Raw genomic sequence first — 21044 nt, forward strand, 5'->3', positions numbered from 1 at the left:
GTTCGCTTAATAGAGCGACATCTATGTTTTCTTCCAGCACCGTCTGTTTTAGAAGGTCTTGTGCTGCAGCGCAATGGTTGAGATTTAATTGCAATATCTTCGTTTTTTCGTTGACTTCAGCATATCTGCGTATTTAGGACAGACCGTACTTAAAACGGAGTGCTCCCCTTTACAGGGCATACAACTTGGGGAATTTGTGCATGTCTTTGCCACGTGACCTGGGGCTCCGCAAAGTGTTCAAAGGGAAGACCTATCAGTGGGGCTGCAACATTTGTGTGCTATATTTCTTAGTTGGAAGCACCTAAAATAACGAGTAATAGGTGAAAATTCACGGAGGCGGCAGATAGACCACCCAATCTTTACTTTGCCACACTTGAGTAAAGTTTTAGCATCCTCAGCTCGTAGGCATATAAGAGCTATTTGAGTGCCACTTCGAGTTTTCCGCAAATTCTTTATATTTTTCTTCCCCAGGTTTTGGATCCCACACTCCTTTTGTAATGCCTCACAGATTTCTTCAATCTCATCCAAGTCTTTACACATATGTAATGGTAATATTATGAGTTTTTGGCTGTATTACGGCCATCTCACCAATAACTCCTTCTAGGGCGCTTTCGAACGTGTCGGCTCTCTTTTCTGCTTGATTTTTTAGTTCAATTAGCAGATCTCCTTTGAGGGTTTTTCTAATGTACCTCACGTTTGAACCCAGTTCTTCGAGGCCTCTGTCGCATTTTATTTTTTTCAAGATATCCGTCCCTCCTTTTTTGTTAAGATTATAGCGTCTGGTTTCGATCTGATTTTCTTCTCGATCGGTTTCTTCTTTCTTACGACGTCTAAGCATTTCTCGCCAGCGGGCTTGTCTCCCAAACTGTCTTTGTGCATGCATTCAGTGACCTCACTATAAGTTGCTTGCACTTTATGACTCATGTTTTTCGGCTTCTTTGTTGGTGGCAAATATCCCAATATCTCGCGAGGTCTCTTTGGGCCATTTTTATCACCTTTGATAGGAGATACCTGCGACGCCTTTCCTCTCTCTTTTCGACGGGTGCTCTAACTTTTCGGCCTTGTCATACAGCTTATCAGATCCCGCATAGCTTGGTTAATATGTCTCTGACCAGACATCATGCTTTCGAGCTCTTTGATTTTTTTACCCAGTTTTCAGAAATTACTGGGATTTTCATTATTTGAATTCTTTTGAAGCTCCTCAGATTTGCCACCTTTGCCTGCTTGGTCGGGATTTTCGCATATTTTTGCTGATCCAGCAGCGGTGGCCTCTTCAGGTTTGCCTTTTGGAGGCGTTCTCAGGATTTTTGAGTTCCTCCGAAAAGGATTCTCTGGTGTACATCCCAAACTGTTCTCAGAGGCTATAACTCTGCCAGAGAATAGTTGGGAACACCTGTCCGTGGGTACGTTCAGTCTTTGCCCTAACAAACCTTACTTATATATTGATGGTTGGCAATGCCATAACCAAAGCAAAACGAAGAAGGAGAAAAAAGAGAAACAAAATAAAAAAGGTGCGTGGAGTCCCTACGCGCGGATGAAGTTATACTACTTAGTGATATTTTAAGAAATGCATATCATTTTGTATGAAAGAAAACTATAAAACTTAAATTCACATTTTATAAATTTATTATAATTTATTATCTCCCCGAGCATGCCTTTGCCAACAAGTCGTCTTTTCGCGACGATGGCAAAAGCTAAAAAACATAAATTGCACAACTTTCTGGTGCTTCTCGCAAAAATCTGCGTCGATATGTATTCACGATCATACGTATACATACATACATATTTACGCATGTTTGTAGGCGAAGCTCCTACAGCGGCAAGGGGTGACAATCGGCGGCCATTACTTTACTCATGCCATAGAACTTCTATTGCTACGAATATGGAAATGACAACGAAATAATGCAAATATGCATATTTCTAAAGGTCATTAATTTCATTGAAGAAATGAATGATCCTGAAAAGTATAGTCTTAACTTTTCAACGGCCAACGCAGAGCGTTTCAACCAAAAAGAATTCATTCATTAAAATCACCACTCAGAAGTCGTTTTATCCGTTGTAAGCGAACGATTTTCGAAGAAACATCATTTCTAATATGACACAAGACAAAACCAGAAATGAACTTCTTAACCTCACGCTGTCAGATAAAACGAAAATACTTCGTCATCGCGTGTCGATTTCCAAAAAATGGACCAACGCAGGGTATTTCAACAAAAGGGCACATAAAATAGTTGAGAATTCGCAGAAATGACAGACAAAGGAAAGAAAAAGCAGTATAACTTCAATAATGAACAAGCATACAAACATACATATGCGCAGCAACAGCAAGGAAAGAGGTAACAATCGGCGATCCATTGTATATTTCTTTCATGCATAACCAAACCATAATTAGGACAACGCAATTCAAGTGTCAATGGTGATCTAGGTGGTAAGCGCTTCAGAAGTGACGACGAGCATGTAGGTACGTAGGTTCGAATCCCTACAGAATTTATTTTTAATTGAATATGTCACCAACCAAAAATTGAAACATTGTTCTACAAAAACAACAACAGCATAAGCATGGCAACATTTTGTTGTTGGTAGAAAGGCCGAGCTGTGCCGAAAGAAACGAACAAACGATCGCCGATTGTCACCGCTTCGCTTGCTGCTCGAACATCTTCGCAGATAAGGTTGCGTAGATTCATATTGAGCAAGGTTGCGCAACCTGAATCTATCGCAACCTTTTCCGAACTCGTATAAGAAGTATAACTTCAAAAACAGCTGATAGACTAAATCAAAACGGCAAAAAGAAGTGATTGCACGTTTTGATTCGCTGTTACGTGGGGAAACTCCTATTTAATATTTATTTTTTGTATATAAATTTACCAAAAGAGGGGCAGGTGAAAGCCAAATAAATTCTATGGAAACCAAATCAAAGTACTTATCTAATTTTTTGGTATTAGCATCCAGTCAATCAAAAGTCCAGTCCCAGACTCCCGGTAAGTCTCAAACATAAACAAGCCTGCTACCACTTCAAAAAACCACAAACTCTTGCTGATATTTTAGACCACTAGAAACACGTCTACTTTCACTCCCGGTTAAAATGCTATATGACGTCTGATCGTTCATTGTATTAATGTATGTTTCGGTGGCCACAATTCGTTGGATCATTGGCATTTTATATTAGAACAAAGCTCTATTAGTTATATGAAATATTGGTTTATCTAATATGTTTATTTGAGTATTTTTGATAGAGCTTAATTATTATTCAATTCATGCAACTTTCTGTCCTTCATCCTACACATATGTATGTATACAAAATATTTTTCTTACAGATACTGCTCCGCCGCCTTACCAGGAAATAGAGAGATCGAAATTCGAAGGTAATTTTATTTATTCAAACCTCAGTCTTCCCATCGTTTAATGGATTATGTGAATTCGCGGGAAGAATTTAGTATACCGTCCCAGGATTTCAAGATAAATTTGCAATATTTTAATTACATATTTTCGATATATAAAATTAATTTTGCACTTATATTTTTCACTTTTATATCCACTAACACTTCACTAATTCATTTGTACACATTTATTTTATATAATATATTGCAAAAAGAGCTTTTAATATACATTTAAATTATTGTTGAATTATGATTATTTAAGAATAACAAATGAATTACAAACTGTCAAATAATCAGTGTTACCTTATCGACATCATTTGTAATAAAGTGAACTGATTATACCCCAAATACGAGAATCAACAACCTATAAAAAAATAACCGTGGTCGGTCCAACACCGGGGTGTACCTTCAGGCCGCTTAAATTTTTTGTATATTTTTTTATTGTTTATCAACGATTATGTTTCCTGTATTTAGGGTATAAATTTCTTTATATTTTTTTTTTGTTTTAGTTTGTAAAATATTTTAATATGGTAACACTGATTATTTGTCAGTTTGTAATTCATTTGTTATTCTTAATTAATCATAATTCAACAATAATTTAAAGGTATATTAAAAGCTATTTTTGCAATATATTATATAAAATAAATGTGTACAAATGAATTAGTGATGTGTTAGTGCATATAAAATTGAAAAATATAAGTGCAAAATTAATTTTATATATAGAAAATATGTAATTAAAATATTGCAAATTTTCAACTTTAAACGCGAATATCTCGAAAACTATAAGCTTCCTGCGGCTATATTCGTGATCTGGAGAGTCTCCTCTATCCGACCATACCCATTTTATTCCCGAAATCCTGGGACGGTATACTAAAGCCGACCCGAGTTCGCTACCCAATATTTTGTATATTTTATACATGAACACACTTCGCCCAAACCAATGGTTCAAATTATAGGTAAAAGCTGGATAGAAGGTCTTTGATTTTCCATCGATATCTTTTTAAAATTGTCTGGACCATAAACACAACTATTGGTTTATTGCTTGTGTAAGTGACGATTATAGTCAATAAGTAATAATTTTTTCGTAAAGTTAAAAAAGTTATTTTCGATTATGCTAATCATACAAATTAATTAAGTTACTTTTCCTATTACTTGATTATATGGAAGAATAAAATTAAGTCTTAACTCGTTCGAACAAGAATTTTTACCGATCAAAATAGAAATATATTAGGCTCTTTTCCTGTTATTTTTTTTTTTGAAAGTTTCGATTTCGGTAAAATGATTAGTATGATAATATTACTTTACATATTTATATATCCATCAAATTAAATTTGGAATATATTTTTTTACAGAAGAAGACTGCGCCAAAATATTAAGCAATACTAACTTTTCGACCAAAAAAATCACAATCACTGATGTTAAAGGTAAAATAATTTACTAAATTCCCAAAATTAAGCGAATAACTTTCCTATATTTGAGTCTAGCTATGATTTTATTTTAATTCTAACCCTCTCATGCTCGACGCTGCCTATAGGCAACATTGTACTCATGCTATTATAACTCCAGTTATTCTTATTATTTTCGATAACGGTTTTTTGTGCAGTAGAATAAGGTTTTGTGTATGCATATACTTATCAAGTATTAACGAAAAAGTCTTGTAATTGTTCAATTGTGCGCTTATTGTCTCTGTGTCTACACGTGATCACAATTTTTTTTATTAAATAGCCTATGCAAAATAATTAAATAAAAAGTTGAATAAAACAGTTTTTGTGCTATATAGTAAGTGATTATTGGAACTAAATAGAGGTAAGGGATTACAATTATAGGCAAACAAATTAATTCAAGTATGACCTCAGTACTTTGTGAAACACGACATTGCCTATATGCAACGCCCTGTAACTCTCAAACTAAGACTCCTAGGACTTTGAAGTTTTGGTCGGTTCATATTAAAGTCGCGATTAAAACATATCTGTACTCAAATATTTTTTAGCATCACTCATTTTATTTCGGGCATGGGAGGGTTAAAAGTTTCCTTTATAATAGTTAACTTAAAATTAGTTTCTATTCGTTGGAAATTTCATTGCATCGTAATAAAATAAACAAATGTAGGTGTAGCTTGAAGAGCGGGGATATATTTGCAGGTGTTGACAAAATATATATTAAAATTTTCAATTAATTCAAAGTGTATTATTCAACGACCCCTTTAAAATATCACCCTCATAATTGATATCTGGGGATCTTATATTTTGGGTCATATACTCATTTAGTTTCTTTACTGCATTTTGCGTCGTGTCTACGTTATTTATATCTAAATCTAATGGCTTGCAGTTTCATCTTATCCGTTTTAATTGTGCTATTTGTGCACTATAAATTATTAAATAAATGTGTAAAAACTATTTAGTGATAGTTCACACGAACATAAAAAGCTTTTTCTAATCTTAACTAAATTTTTTATAATTTGATTTGCGAGACAATTTAGATCGGCTAGTCCTAGTCCAATTTGATCTTGAGGTATACTTAGATAGCAAATACATACATATGTAAATCATGTAAGATGTTTCAAGATGCTTCTTACACGATCGACCATATAGAGTGGTGATAAAAGGTATTCACTGTTCTACTTCTTTAAAGAAAATAAATAATAATATTACATTAGGTCATAAAGTAAAAAACGTGTCTAATGTTAAAACCAGACTAATCAAAAATTCTCATTAGTGATCTATTCGGCGCCAACATCAAATAAATCTATGACAAATAACAACGTTGAATAAGCTTATTCTAATGTTTTAAAAAATTATGTCATAAATGAAAAAAATTGAACAGTTATTATCAAAACGAATCAAATTAACTATCACACTATCTAATATAATGTCTCTACTTGGTAATAAGCTTTACAAGTGAATTTAAGATCAGCAATATAGAAAGTCATGCAGTCATATGTAGAAGTTCACGCAAGTAAGAAAATTTCTCTGACCGTCATTCACTTGGTAGTGGCTAGAAACGATTATTTTACATACGGCTCAAGCAGCTCACGACTTCCCGCCTTAGACCAAGTATCCTCTGGCTAGCCAAAATACATTCGTTTGACGGCGAGCTAAACAGAGAAGGGGAAAATGGGTTTTAGACCCGCCACGTAAACAACCCTACCAATGAAAAGGAAACAACAGGTGACCCCCCTTTTAATGACGATCCCTGCAAACGTGTTCAGGAATATGATTTGAGGGCATGCACCTGAATGACCGGTCCCTTAATTGGGAAGATGCCGCTGCCCAGCTGGTTGATTTCCTCGTTAGGGTAAAGGCTGACATTATCGCTGTCCAAGAAATGCGATGGACCTAACAAGGACTGGGGCGAGTAGGTCCTTGTGGCATTTACTGCAGTGGCTATATAAAGGAGCGTAAGTTCGATGTTAGATTCGTGGTGGGACAGAGACTCCGTCGCCAAGTATTGTCATTCACCTCGTCTAGCCACAATCCGCATCGAAGCGAAGTTCTTCAGCATATCGCTCATTTACGCCCACGTCACGACGGTAGAGAAGGACGATGTGACCACGGACGCTTGGAACGCACTTATGAGATCTGCCTCGAAACGATGTCAAAATCGAGCTTGGCGACTTAAACGCCAAGGAGGGAAAAGAAGGTATCTTTGGCACAACGGTCGGTAAATTCAGCCTCCACGATGAAATATCCCCGAATGGGTTGAACCACTTCGCCGGGGCCCGAAATATGGTTATCTGTAGTACTAGAGTTCAGCATAGAAAAATTCATCAAGCTACCTGGGTGTCTCCGGATCGAAAAGCCACCAACGAGATCGATCATGTTGTGATAGAAGGAAGACACGTCTCCAGTGTTTTAGACGTTAGACATCCTGACATCGACTCGGACCACTACCTTATTGCAACCAAGTTTCGCACCCGCCTCCGTGCAGCAAAAAACGCACGTCAACAAACACAAGAAAGGTTCGACGTCGAGAAGCTGCAATCACAACAGACGATTTTCTACTCGACTTGCTGGGATAAGAACTGGACGGCATTTCAATCCCTACGTACAGCTGCAACCGAAACCATTGGTTTTCGGAAAATGCAAAAGAACTGGTATGACGAGGAGTGTCGCAGCGGAGAGAAAACAGACTGGACCGTCGCCCCGGGCACAACGTCTTGGGGGCGGCAAACCAATCTTCGCTGTTTTTTAATATTCAGAAAAATACTTCAAAAATTTTTTTTACAAAATGTATTATAAAAGATAAAGAGTTGTACACTCTTCTTCTTCTTCTTAATTGGCGTAGACACCGCTTATGCGATTATAATCGAGTTAACAACAGCGCCAGTCGTTTCTTTTTTTCGCTACGTGGCGTCAATTGGATATTCCAAGCGAAGCCAGGTCCTTCTCCACTTGGTCCTTCCAACGGAGTCGAGGTCTTCCTCTTCCTCTGCTTCCCCCGGCGGGTACTGCGTCGACTACTTTCAGAGCTGGAGTGTTTTCATCCATCCGGACAACATGACCTAGCCAGCGAAGCCGCTGTCTTTTAATTCGCTGAACTATGTCAATGTCGTCGTTCATCTCGAACAGCTCATCGTTCCATCGAATGCGATATTCACCGTGGCCAATGCGCAAAGGATCATAAATCTTTCGCAGAATTTTTCTCTCGAAAACTCGTAACGTCGACTCATCGGTTGCTGTCATCGTCCAAGCCTCTGCACCATATAGCAGGACGGGAATTATGAGCGACTTATAGAGTTTAGCTTTTGTTCGTCGAGAGAGGACTTTACTTTTCAATTGCCTACTCAGTCCGAAGTAGCACCTGTTGGCAAGAGCAATCCTGCGTTGGATTTCCAGGTTGACATTGTTGGTGGTGTTAATACCGGTTCCTAAATAGACGAAATTATCTAGAACTTTAAAGTTATGACTGTCAACAGTGACGTGAGAGCCAAGTCGCGAGTGCGACGACTGTTTGTTTGATGACAGGAGATATTTCGCCTTGCCCTCGTTCACTGCCAGACCCATTTTCTGTGCTTCCTTCTCCAGCCTGGAGAAAGCAGAACTAACGACGCGGGTGTTGAGGCCGATGATATCAATATCATCAGCATACGCCAGCAGCTGTACTTTCTTATAGAAGATGGTACCTTTTCTATTTAGTTCTGCAGCTCGAACTATATTCTCCAGAAGCAGGTTGAAGAAGTCGCACGATAGGGAGTCGCCTAGTCTGAAACCTCTTTTGGTATCGAACGGCTCGGAGAGGCCCTTCCCGATCCTGACGGAGCTTTTCGTGTTGCTCAACGTCAGTTTATACAGCCGTATTAGTTTTGCGGGGTTATCAAATTCAGACATCGCGGCATAAAGGCAGTGTGTCGATTCTCCTTTCACGGGTATTTTCCAAGATTTGGCGCATGGTGAATATCTGGAATCTCCGGTTGTTGATTTGCCAGGTCTAAGTCACACTGATAAGGTCCAATCAGTTTGTTGACGGTGGGTTGTACACACACAATTTAATAATCTGAATAACAATGAAAAATATTAATTTTTACTCGAATACTCTTAGGTCTTTGAATTTGTCTTATATCTTTCTTAAAAATAGTGATAGAACATAGTGATAGAAACAGTTGAAGCATAGGGCAAACTGTGAGAGCGACACATTGCGACGTAGGAGTGACAAAAAAAACAGTATCTTTATTTTTACTCTGTCGTCGCGACGTGTCACTCTCACAGTTACCCTGTGCTTTGAATGTCACAAATACTTTATTTCTCCAAATTTTCAAAAATGGTATTTAAAAACTCCAATTCGGGCAAAAATTCCTGCAAATTGTGTGAAGAGTGTACAAGATATAGGGCGAAAATGGGTTTTTTCTATGGCTTTTAATAAGATGTCTTGTAAATTTACTCCTAATTTCCTCAAAACCCGTATTGTGAGAGTTTTGGAACTTCAGAATTTGCGTGGCTTCTAGTTCCTAAATTTTATATACTTATTATCGAAGATATTTTGTAAAAATTCACTTTTGTTCGAACCACCTCCTGAAATTTGTAGGTATGTAGATAAAGGGGGGCGGCAGAACATCCTTGACCCCGGGCGCCTGAAATTGTAGCTACGCCACTGCCCAGAATATACTCGTACTAAAGTTATGGAGGGAACACTTCTCCAGCCTTCTGAATGGCAGTGAAAGTAGAACGTCAGGAGGAAACGACCCCGTTTCCCCAATCGATGACGATAGAGCAAACGTTCCATTGCCCGACCATGAAGAAGTTCGAATAGCAATTACCCATCTGAAGAGCAACAAAGCGGCGGGGGCCGATGGATTGCCGGCCGAGCTATTTAAACACGGCGGCGAAGAACTGATAAGGAGCATTCATCAGCTTCTTTGCAAAATAAGGTCGGACGAAAGCATGCCCAACGATTGGAATATATGTGTGCTCTGCTCAATCCACAAAAAGGGAGACCCTACAATCTGCGCCAACTACCGTTGGATAAGTCTCCTAAAAATCGCGTATAAGGTTCTATAGAGCGATTGTGTGAAAGATTAAAGTCCACCGTCAACAAACTGATTGGACCTTATCAGTGTCGATTTAGGCCTGAAAAATTAACAAATTGACCACATTTTAACCATGCCCCAAATCTTGGAAAAGACCCGTCAAAAGAGAATCGGCACACACCACCACCTTGTCGATTATAACCCTGATTTTGACAGGGATGCCGCTGTGTCTGAATTTGGTATCCCCGCTGTGTAAACTGACGTTGAGTAATATCAAAAACTCAGTATAGGGAAGGACCTCTCCAAGCCGTTCGATACCAAACGTGGTTTCAGACAAGGCGACTCCCTATTGTGGACTTCTTCAATCTGCCGCTGGAGAAAATAAGTCGAGCTGCAGAGCTTAATCGAGCAAGTACAATCTTCTATAAGAGAGTACAGCTTCTGGCGTATGCCGATGATATTGATATCATTGGCCTTAACATCCGCGCCGCTAGTTCTGCTTTCTTCAAACTGGAAAAGGAAGCAAGGCAAATTGGACGAAATATCTCCTATCATGAAACAAACAGTCGTCGCTCTCGCGGCTTGGCTTCCGTTACTGTTGACAGTCATAATTTTGAAGTCGTAGATAATTTCGTCTATTTTTGAACCAGTATTATCCTTTTCAACAATGTCAGTGGCGAAATCCAACGCAGAGTAACGCTTGCTAACTGGTGCTACTTCGGACCGAGTAGGCAATTGAGAAGTAAAGTCCTCTCTCACGTCCTGCCAGTGTTTGATTTCATAGTGGTAGTAAAAGAATCAGATGGAATTTAAATTTGTGTTATATTTGAAGTAGATAAGTGTTGTCCGATTTTCACATTGTGTGATAGGAACGGTTGAGTATACTTATATCACATACAAAATTTGTTTGAAAATGGTCGGGTAGTTTTGTGCATATAGGATTTCATCTAAAAGTAGGCGGTGCCACACCCATTATTAAATTTTTACACCTTATTCTAAAGCTCTTTCCCACCATTTAGGCTGAGAAGTTGAAAGCTCGTGTCGAATTTATTCAGTGAGTTATCGCACTTTCATTAGTTTTCAAGATTACCGTTATATCGTCACCTGAAATTCAAAATAACGTATCATCAAAAAATTCGAAATTGAGTGTTTTATTGATTATGATTCACTACTTCAAATTACAAACATAATATTACATATGTATGTCCAACATTTTCAGGTTCTGCGCTCAGATATGAACCAGTTTTAACCAATATTAAAAATTTGTTTCACTCATGTTCTATTTTATGTCGTGTTTAATTCATGCCACTGTAAATTTCCGAAAATGTTGTTACGTTATTTTGCATTTCAAGTGACGTGGGCGTGGTTATTATCTAATGTTACCTATTTTTACAAAGTGTGAAGAAATTTTAAAAAGACGCCAAGTTTGGTCGAAATAGCTTTAGCGGTTTGGAAGATATGTACTGTAAACCATTTTGAGGATGGGACCATGCCCATTTTTAAAAAAGTCAATACACAGAAATCTCAGTTCGGTATCTAAATTTAGTGCTTAGTTATGCCACTATATAGGTTTTTTAAAGGAGCTTTGTGGGCGTGACAGTGGTCCGATTACGCCCATCTACAATACCGACCTTTTGAGTACTAGGAAACATTCACAGCAAGTTTCATCAAGATATCTTAATTTTTACTTATGTTACAAAGATACTATACATGCATACATACAGAGGAAGCTAATAAAAACGTTATGAAAAAGTATGGTCCACTTTTGCCTCTAGCCCAAAATCCACACCAAGCAGTGACATGTTGTGGATGTACATACGAGTACATATTTGCTTTTAGAAAATCTCATGTGGGATCTCAGAACCCCAAAAGCGGCAATTTTGGCTATTAATAACCCCATCCAGGTGAAAATGTTCTTTATCGCTTAGGATGATATAACTCGAAAAATGCGGCCGTCAAGCTTTTATCATTTTTGAAATATTGTTCAATAATGAAGAGATTTTTCTATCTATTTTTACTAAGCTTAATTTTAAACTTTGCATTAATTTAGAGTTAGGCCGAACCCACACCGGATTAGTCAAAACAGTTTTTGTTGTCTCATACGACAAAATGTCGCTATGTGCTTCGCTAATGTGGGTTAGAGCACAAGACGTTTTTGTGTGACGTTTTGAAAACGCATGTTCGAGCTTTGACTTGTTTGAAGAGCTGTTGTCGAACTTCTTATGTATTTTCATACAGCCAACGCACACCAAATGCGACAAAACCGTATTTGTTGCCGATCAATACATGCCGAGCTACGGCGCAACCCACACCGAATGAAACAGACAATACAAGACAGAAAAACACGTTTCGTTGCTTATAGCTGCACCGTTGTTTTTAATACAAAATGTTATAACTAATCTATTTGCAGGAGTTATGCTTTTGCGGTAGTTTGTATTTTACTTAAAAACTAGAGGACCCGCCCACGTTTTACTGTGGCTGATACATACTTAGGTAGTACTACCAATACCATCTATAAGATTTCTATTGGTTAGATTATAAGTATTAGTTAAGGAATAATCGCATTTTTGGTGAAGCAACTTGTGTTAGTTTACAAATAAGTGAATCAAAAAGCATTTCGTGCGTTAAGAAAGAATTGGTTTTTGGCGTAAAAATACTACTGAATTTGGGCTGTGCATCAGTGAAATCAATCGAGTCCAATAGACTGCATATTAAGAAACGGTTCTCAAGCTCAAGAAAGACAAAGCTGGCAAAGTTATGGCATCGAATGATAAATGAGACAGCTTTAATTGAGAACCAATTGTGCAGCGTTGATTTAATTCACGATTTTTATCTCCGATGAAATATATTTGTAAAAATTGATGGTTAGCGTCAGGGAGCGGTAACAATGAACCCGCTAGGTGATAAATTTGACCTTGGATCTGTAATATGTATGCAATGTTATAGGAATAAATTTTTCCCTATTCATTGAAAAAACCATCAAATATTCCATGCAATCACCTTAAATGTCGGCATAAATTGATCTCTTATAATTTTTGTAGCGCCGAAAGAAGTCATTTGAAAAGACGAATTGTACTCTTGTATATGATTTAAAAAATGTTTCGATTCTGGTGATGTCTCAAAAATTAATGATTGTAATGGTTCAGGAGGCGGTTCAAATTCCGGCAATTTTACTTTCCCGTTAGCGCAACACATTCCAGCCGTTTCTCCCGAGAATTTAGCCGCTTCACAATGTGGGCATATAACATCCATCATTCCAATATATCCATGTACATTATAGTCGATTGAAGGGTCGTAAACAAATGCAGCACGGAACATATCTTCCAAAACACGACGTCGTATTCACGTAGGTCTTGCTGAATTTCTTGCATGATGAGCTTCTTCAAATCTATTTCGTGGACGTCGCACTGCAGTTTGTGATACTCTTTGTGACAACACGCCCCGAGCATTTCGAATACGTCGACCTATGTTTGATTTCGGACATGCCGGCACTTTCTTTAAAATAATTTCTTATATGATCACTTCGTTTGAAACACACATAAAGAGTTTTCACTGAATAATTTTCAATAATTATTCTTTTAAAGAGCCGGAATAAAAAAGCAAGCGACCGAAATTGAACGATTCAAATAATTTACAAATCAAAATATTGAAAAACAAAACAAAAAGGAATTGTATGAAAAGTCACTTTTTTGGAAATTTCCAATTTTTCGACTTTTCCTTATGAAAAGTATATGGTTTTTTTTATATCTAACCCTTTCCAGATCCACAGCGAACACTTTCTGATTTCATGAAGATTGGTTCCGCCGTTCTCGAGCGTTAGCGTTACTAACAAACAAACAATAATTTTTACTTACATACATATGTATGTATGTAGGTACATATGTATGTATATTAGAGTGGGTCAATTTTTTTCTTGACAAAGCGGTTATCAAAATCGTAAACTACGATGAATTCTAAGAAAATTTGCCCAAGAAACCATGGGTCTAAAATGAAAATCGAGCCTCCGGTTTTTAGCGAGAAAATTTCGTATATTGTATTTTGTAAAAAAAAATCCAATTCCTATTCCACTGTCGATTGTTTGCTTGTTTTGTAGCTATCGAAGCTAATTTGCTTTAAGCAGAAAATTCGACAGTACAGAAATTTTTTATAGGGGGCGTGGCACTGCCCACTTATGAGTTCATATGCATATCTCTGGAACCACCCCACCGATTTCGTTCAAATTTGGTATACATATTACACAATGCCTACTTAAGAGATATCTGGAAAATGATCGAAATCGGATAATAACCACGCCCACCTCCCATATAACGGTAATTTTTGAAAACACTAAAGATCGGAAATTTTAATAACTGTTGAAGGCAAACATCTTGAGTTTGGTATTCGGTGTTGTATTGCAGCCAGAAAACCAAATCATTCCAATTTCTGTTACACTGTCGATTGTTTGTCTGATTTGCACTTGCTTTTTTTTATTTTATTTGTTTGCTATGATTTTATCAACTTCTCAGAGAAAGCAAAGCAACGCTGATGAATTACTAATAAAACAATTGTTTCCGAAACCATCGCTTTAAATTATTTTGATACAATATTACAGTTAGAAGTTTTTACTCAAGGAAGAAGTGTGTGCCTCTGATTTTCGCGATTCTAACATTTTAAAGCAAAACTTAAGCGTCTTTTAACTATGGAGTCATCTCCTATATCAATTAGTTCTTGTGCTAAAGATATTACATTATCAAATCTCTCGGAATCATATTTGAAGCATATGTCAGATCCAAATTTTAGTGCTCTTGGTTTGCCAAGTGATTTACACGAACTAAACTTACCAACTTGCCGCGATGTTTTAAAATATATTTTTTTTTTGAGTGGTCGGTCTAAAAATAGAAATAAAATGTTTTCGTACGCATCTTTTACTCCACAAGTGGCGGATAAATTGATTGAAATTTGGAGCAAATTGAATATTGGCATAATGACGAAGAAAACCGTAATAAACAAGCTGAAAATCTTGCTGAATAAATATTTTAAAAAAACAAAAGGCACGTTTACATCTAAAAAATACACCGCATTTATCAAGACTATGAACAACTTATTCTATATTGGAAAATGCAAGTGCGATTTACAAAGAAATTGTTGCTCATGTGGTTTGATGCCTGATCATTTACACGAATTTTTGACTGATCAGCATACCGCGAGGAAACTGACAATTCCAGCGGTCCTGGCGGATGTTGTTGATTTGGATTTGGCTCCAACAGCTACTGAATTTAAGAATTTTAGCAACGTTTGTCATGAAAGTTTACGTACCTATGTACTTTAATGTTAAGTATTACAACTCGGTAATATATGGCAGTTCACTCTTATGTAAATATATTTATTCAACGCAATATTTACCACAAAATCTGCGCGAAATTGTAAATAATGTTGTTCAAAATAACTCACATTTTGCACATTCAGAAAATGTTCTACTAACAATGCTTTTTGATGCCAGAAAGGAAGTGCGCCAGAGGGCTTTAAAAAAAATTTTGTACTATCGTGAAAAACTTTACGACCCAACAAAATTAAGAGCTTACAAAAAACCAACTATAAATTTTGACTGCACTGGTTATGTTGAGATGATAAACTTAGATAACAATAGCATTTTGTCGGAGCCGCCCTTCACTGCAAACATACCCTATGACCATTTGCTCGAATACATAGAATTTGACAATCCTCCACTTCCGGATCCACAAATTCCTCCACATATTCAAGGAACCGAGCGCTTTGTGCAACTGCTGACTAGCGTTTCACGTCGAACTATAGAAAAAAATCGCGATGGTGTTATGGCAGTCACGGTTGCAAGTCGAAACGCAACATCTAGGATGGACAGCAAACAAGACCTTAAAACTAATTAATTCTGAACTTTAGAAGTATATTATATTTTGTTTGGCCCTTAACAGTTAAGTTTTTGCTTTATATATAGATATAAAATGATATTGTTAACTGCAATACGATTTCGCGGAAGATGAAAGCTATTAAAGTTTGAATTTTATTTATTATTATTTTAATTTTTATGGGTGGATAGGTAACATATACACACACCGACCACAGCGGCCAACGACCATACCACGCTGAATACATCGGTTCTCGTCCGATTTCATTTCATTTATTGAAAAAAAAAAAACTAAATGAAAAGTTTCTCGTTAAAAACCGGAGGCTCCGTTTTGATTTTAGAGCCATGGTTTCTTGGGCAAATTTTCTTAGAATTCATCGTAGTTTACGATTTTGATAACCGCTTGGTGCATTTTTTTTGCTCCATACAAATTGACCCATTCTAATGTATATACATATGTACATCCAAAATAAAACGTTTGTATGGGAAAAAGAAAAGGGCTGTTTTTAGGGGGTTTCCGGCAACTTTCGTAATTTTTTCTTACATAAGAACCTTCTCCTAATAATAACAAATACAACAAAAAAAAATCAGCCAAATCGGTTCAGCCGTTTATGAGTGATGAAATTACAAAGAAAGTGGCATTGATTTTTATATATATAGATTAAATGTTTTATTAAAAACAGCAAATATTCGAATGTTGACAACACCTGCATCCTTGTGGAATTCCGAAATTTTCTCGGATGCATTATCAGTTCAGAAATCAAATGTGTAGTATTATTTTCTGAATCGCGCTTCTGGTTGTACTGTGCATCCGTCTATTTTATTTCTTTCATTTCGTTCACAAAACTTTAATTATTGAAAATATTCGTTTCCTTCTTTTTATACTCTCGCAACAAAGTTGCTAAGGAGAGCATAACAGTTTTGTTCACATAACGATTGTTTGTAAGTCCTAAAACTAAAAGTGTCAGATATAGGGTTATATATACCAAAGGGTGACGAGTAGAGTTGAAATCCGGATGTCTGCCTGTCCGTCCGTCCGTCTGTCCGTGCAAGCTGTAACTTGAGTAAAAATTGAGATATGATGAAACTTGGTACACTTATTTCTTGGCTTCATAAGAAGGTTAAGTTCGAAGATGGGCAAAATCGGCCCACTGCCACGCCCACCAAACGGCGAAAACCGAAAACCTATAAAGTGTCATAACTAAGCCATAAATAAAATTATTAAAGTGAAATTAGGCACAAAGGATCGCATTAGGGAGGAGCATATTTGGACGTAATTTTTTTGGAAAACTGGGCGTGGCCCCGCCCCCTACTAAGTTTTTTACATATCTCGGAAACTACTATAGCTATTTCCACCAAACTCTACAGAGTCATTTCCCTCAGGCATTTCCATATACAGTTCAAAAATGGAAGAAATCGGATAAAAACCACGCCCACCTCACTAAAAGTGCGTTAACCGACTAAGAAACAACGTCAGAAACTCTAAATTTTACGGAAGAAATGGCAGAAGGAAGCTGCACCCATCTTATGGATCAAAAACCATATCTCAGGAACTAATCAGCCGATTTCAATGAAATTCGGTACATAATATTTTCTTAACACCCTGATGACGTGTACGAAATATGGGGGAAATCGGTTCTCAATCACGCCTTCTTCCAATATAACGCTATTTTGAATTCCATCTGATGCCTTCTCTGTATATACATTAGGAACCAATGATGATAGCGGAATAAAACTTTACACAAATACGGTATTTAAAAAATATGTAAATGACGGATAATGAAATCTCGATTATCACTTTATCGTGCGAGAGTATAAAATGTTCGGTGACACCCGAACTTAGCCCTTCCTTACTTGTTTCGTTTTATTTTAATGCCCACCAAGCGAGACAAAAAGTGTCTTATTAGTCAAAGACGTTTTTGACTAATCCGTTGTGGGTTCAGCCTTATCAACGCTTTACTTCATAAATGGCGACAAATCTAAATTTTGCGTTAATTTTAAAACACGTTCAGTAGACATACTTGAGCTTGATTTACATAGTTGTATATACTACAGAGCGAAAGAATCAGAGATAAAATTGTGATATATTAATATCCATTTCCAGACTGTAATATAATGATGTGAGAATAATGTTATGCACCAAATTAAGTTGAAATTGGCTGGATAGTTTCTTTTATACAGGATTTCCACCTAAAAGGTGCCCAGTGCTATGCCCATTGTTAAATTTTTACGTCGATAAAGACCTTAAGCACCAACTTTGCATTGAAAATTAATGGTTTGGACGTATTTATTTACAAAGTGGTCTATATTATTCTATTATATATATATATATATTTTATTATTTATATTCAGTAAATTCAGTTAATTTTTGACATTGCTTTTTAATTTAATATTACAGATCAAAACTCTTGGTGCCAGGTAGCATACTGGGAGCTAAATGAACGCGTTGGAAATCGTTGTTCTGTTCATAAACCTTTTGTGAACATTTATGCAGATGGAAGGGGAAATAATAACGACAGTCAGGATTTTTGTTTAAGAGATTTGACTGCAGATAAGACCACACCACCTCGAGAGGATGTTGAATGTACTCGACAAAAAATTGGTTTTGGTAAGTAGGAAGTATATTCCTATACTACAATCTAGTTCTATCTTATTTGTTTATTGTGTTTTCACATATTTTATAGGTCTTATATTAAGTCAAGAGCCAGATGGAATTTGGCTTTACAACCGCTCTATGGCCCCCGTTTTTATTTTATCACCAACCTTGAATGAAAGCTTGTCATGCGTTTATAAGGTGACACCAGGAGATTGCCTTAAAGCTTTCGATATTAATAGGTAAATATCTTAAAACATATTATGGCATTTGAAATTTCCATCTTACATATTCACTTTTTTACCAGGGCTCAATCGCTGATTTGTTCTTCACAATTTCCTGGCGCAGAACTGGGTCCAGTAAATACGCGAAGTATCTGCATTAGTTTCGTTAAAGGTTGGGGTAAACACTACAAACGGCAAAATATTATGAAATGCCCTTGCTGGCTTGAAATATTTTTTACACAGCGGTGACATCCTATTGCTACTAAATTTAAAATCAAAAATTACAGAAATTTCAGATTAATCTTAAATAAGTACGAACCCTTTATTAAAAAAACGAAGTCGAACACCGTTACACAACAAATATATCATAATATAGTCAATTTATCTGCTATTGCCTATTTTCGTCAGTGTCGCAATTACGAATTATGGAATGATCTAGCTGTTGCAAGGCATACGTACTGGACATGCGTATGCAATACATTTAAATGGAGAACATTGTCATATACTTGGAATTAATTAAGGCAAGCCACGAAAAAATTAAGATAGGAAAGTCCTGTGATTAAAATACTTACGATAGTTAGGAATTATTATTATTTGAGTATGTTTTATATTTTAGTAAACTGCATCTGAAATGAAAGTAACATAAGTTATCGAAAATAACGCGAGCGTTGATCGCTTTTAGTGCCTAATTAAAATTGATGCAGACTAAACTTAAGCAAGAATAGTGTTCGAAATTGTACATGTGTATACGTACATATTTACTATTTAAATTCTATCTTTATAGCACATACATACAACCATAGAAACATACATATAATATATAGTATATATATATATATATATAAATTGCTTGTTTTAATCAGCATAAGTAGTAAAGGAGGACAAAAGTAGAAAAAAAAATTTGCCTGAGGCAGTTTCAATAAGAGATATAAAGATAAAAGCAAAGACTTAATTGTTTATATTTAGACAAATCACATACCTGCTTACTTACTTAAGTTTATACATTATTTTGTATGCGCATATTGCACGTACATTTATATATTATTAATAAATACATATGGATGTGTATCCAGAACCATTGGCATACATATGCATAATACAGTAAGTTAACTTTTCTCACAGAGATCAAAACTTATAATTTTGGTATTTATGTATATTAAAATAAAAAATTGTGGAAAGATGTATATTGTTTTATATATTTTATTATTAAGACTTTGCAACCACCAAATTTTACAGAGGCTCACAATCAAATGAGATATGGTATTATATTGGACCTGTAAATGAAAGGTACTTATGTGGCAACGCACAGTTTTAGATGAAAATTTGCCTTTTTATGTTAGATTATATAGCCGACTTTGCAATTTGTGGAAACTTCTGACTTTTTATTGTAAGTACGGTTCAATTTGCGAGACATCTTAAGAGTATCCTTTTCAAATAGTAATGTGGGCTAAATAGGCAATATAAATATCTGTTACTGTAGTTGACGTTATATAATATATGGCTGTTAACACCTAAGTTATCTGAACATATTAACTTGAACAAACTGCAGTTAACTGAAGATATATATTGATATAGGATGCGTTCGTGAAGGCAACTACGATAGCAGTGTAGCAAAGTAATGTCTCACGTTCTATGTATAGCCAATTTTTAGACGCAATATATGCAAAAATCGGTGTTCGGAGCAGCTCCTTTCACGATGGAACTACCAATAATGAGTAGCATTAATCTTAAGTTATTATTTATACTTAAATTAACTAAATTTATACGCACACATATGTATATTCCACCCACTGTGGTGAGAAAACATTGTAAATATTTAATATTAATTGTTATCTGGTCACTCTAATTTTGCATATCCACCGCAGCATTACTCGTTATTCTAATTCCTCATTTCCCTTTATCCCTTATTTTATTTATACATACATACATCTGAGAACAATTAAGCTTAGCTTTGCCTAAGCCTAGCATCATAGTTAGTTCGCTTTTTACATTCGATTCCTGCACACGCATTATTTTCTAGTTAGTTTCTTATATTCGCTACCTGCAGACTCATTTATTTGCATTTCACCTTTTAAACCACCAGCCACGTAACTTTCCACTCGTTGTATTGTATATATTAATAAATACTTTTGAAAATATATATCGTTGTTGTTTTATATCGCGTTTCGAAGCTATCAAAAAAGCTTGGTAGCTCAACAATTTGGTGACCCCGACTTGATCGCTGCGTGTGTTTATTAGTGATATAGTTAAACTTAACTTTAAATTTCAAACTATTAGTTCGTGCGCCACCGCGCCAGTTTAAAATTAGTGGACATATTTTACAGTGAACAATCGATAAATCAAATCGATAATATAAAGTAACTCAAGCAAAATGGGAAGAAAGTTAGTCAATAAACGAGTCACTATCGTGGGAATTATTAGCTGCATTTTTAGAACATCGATGTCGTCCCCTCGAGAACGTAGAGCATGCATTACAAACACAAGCTGAAACATTTGGTAAAACCGGAAAAGCCGTGAGTACACATCA

At 36.2% G+C, this 21044-nt stretch overlaps 1 protein-coding gene and 1 pseudogene across 12 annotated transcripts in view; one reads left to right on the forward strand and one right to left on the reverse strand.

Annotated features, from left to right (window-relative positions):
• The window catches only part of LOC126763765 (mothers against decapentaplegic homolog 6), a 135737-nt gene extending 115080 nt beyond the window's left edge, over positions 1 to 20657 (forward strand). For 10 of the 12 annotated variants that reach the window (XM_050481560.1, XM_050481542.1, XM_050481599.1 and 7 more), the window contains 5 exons: positions 3315 to 3362; positions 4730 to 4801; positions 18099 to 18308; positions 18385 to 18535; positions 18601 to 20657. In XM_050481560.1, the coding sequence (XP_050337517.1) occupies positions 3315 to 3362; positions 4730 to 4801; positions 18099 to 18308; positions 18385 to 18535; positions 18601 to 18766 (647 nt within the window). In that variant the 3' untranslated portion in view covers positions 18767 to 20657. The remainder of the gene's footprint in view (positions 1 to 3314; positions 3363 to 4729; positions 4802 to 18098; positions 18309 to 18384; positions 18536 to 18600) is intronic. The other 2 variants (XM_050481621.1, XM_050481622.1) reach the window with 2 other exon arrangements.
• Positions 2035 to 2171, reverse strand: LOC126751842 (small nucleolar RNA U3; annotated as a pseudogene).
• Positions 20658 to 21044: the final 387 nt, after the last annotated feature.

The sequence above is a fragment of the Bactrocera neohumeralis genome, chromosome 2 (assembly GCF_024586455.1).
Source record: "Bactrocera neohumeralis isolate Rockhampton chromosome 2, APGP_CSIRO_Bneo_wtdbg2-racon-allhic-juicebox.fasta_v2, whole genome shotgun sequence".
In the NCBI taxonomy this organism is placed as follows: domain Eukaryota; kingdom Metazoa; phylum Arthropoda; class Insecta; order Diptera; family Tephritidae; genus Bactrocera; species Bactrocera neohumeralis.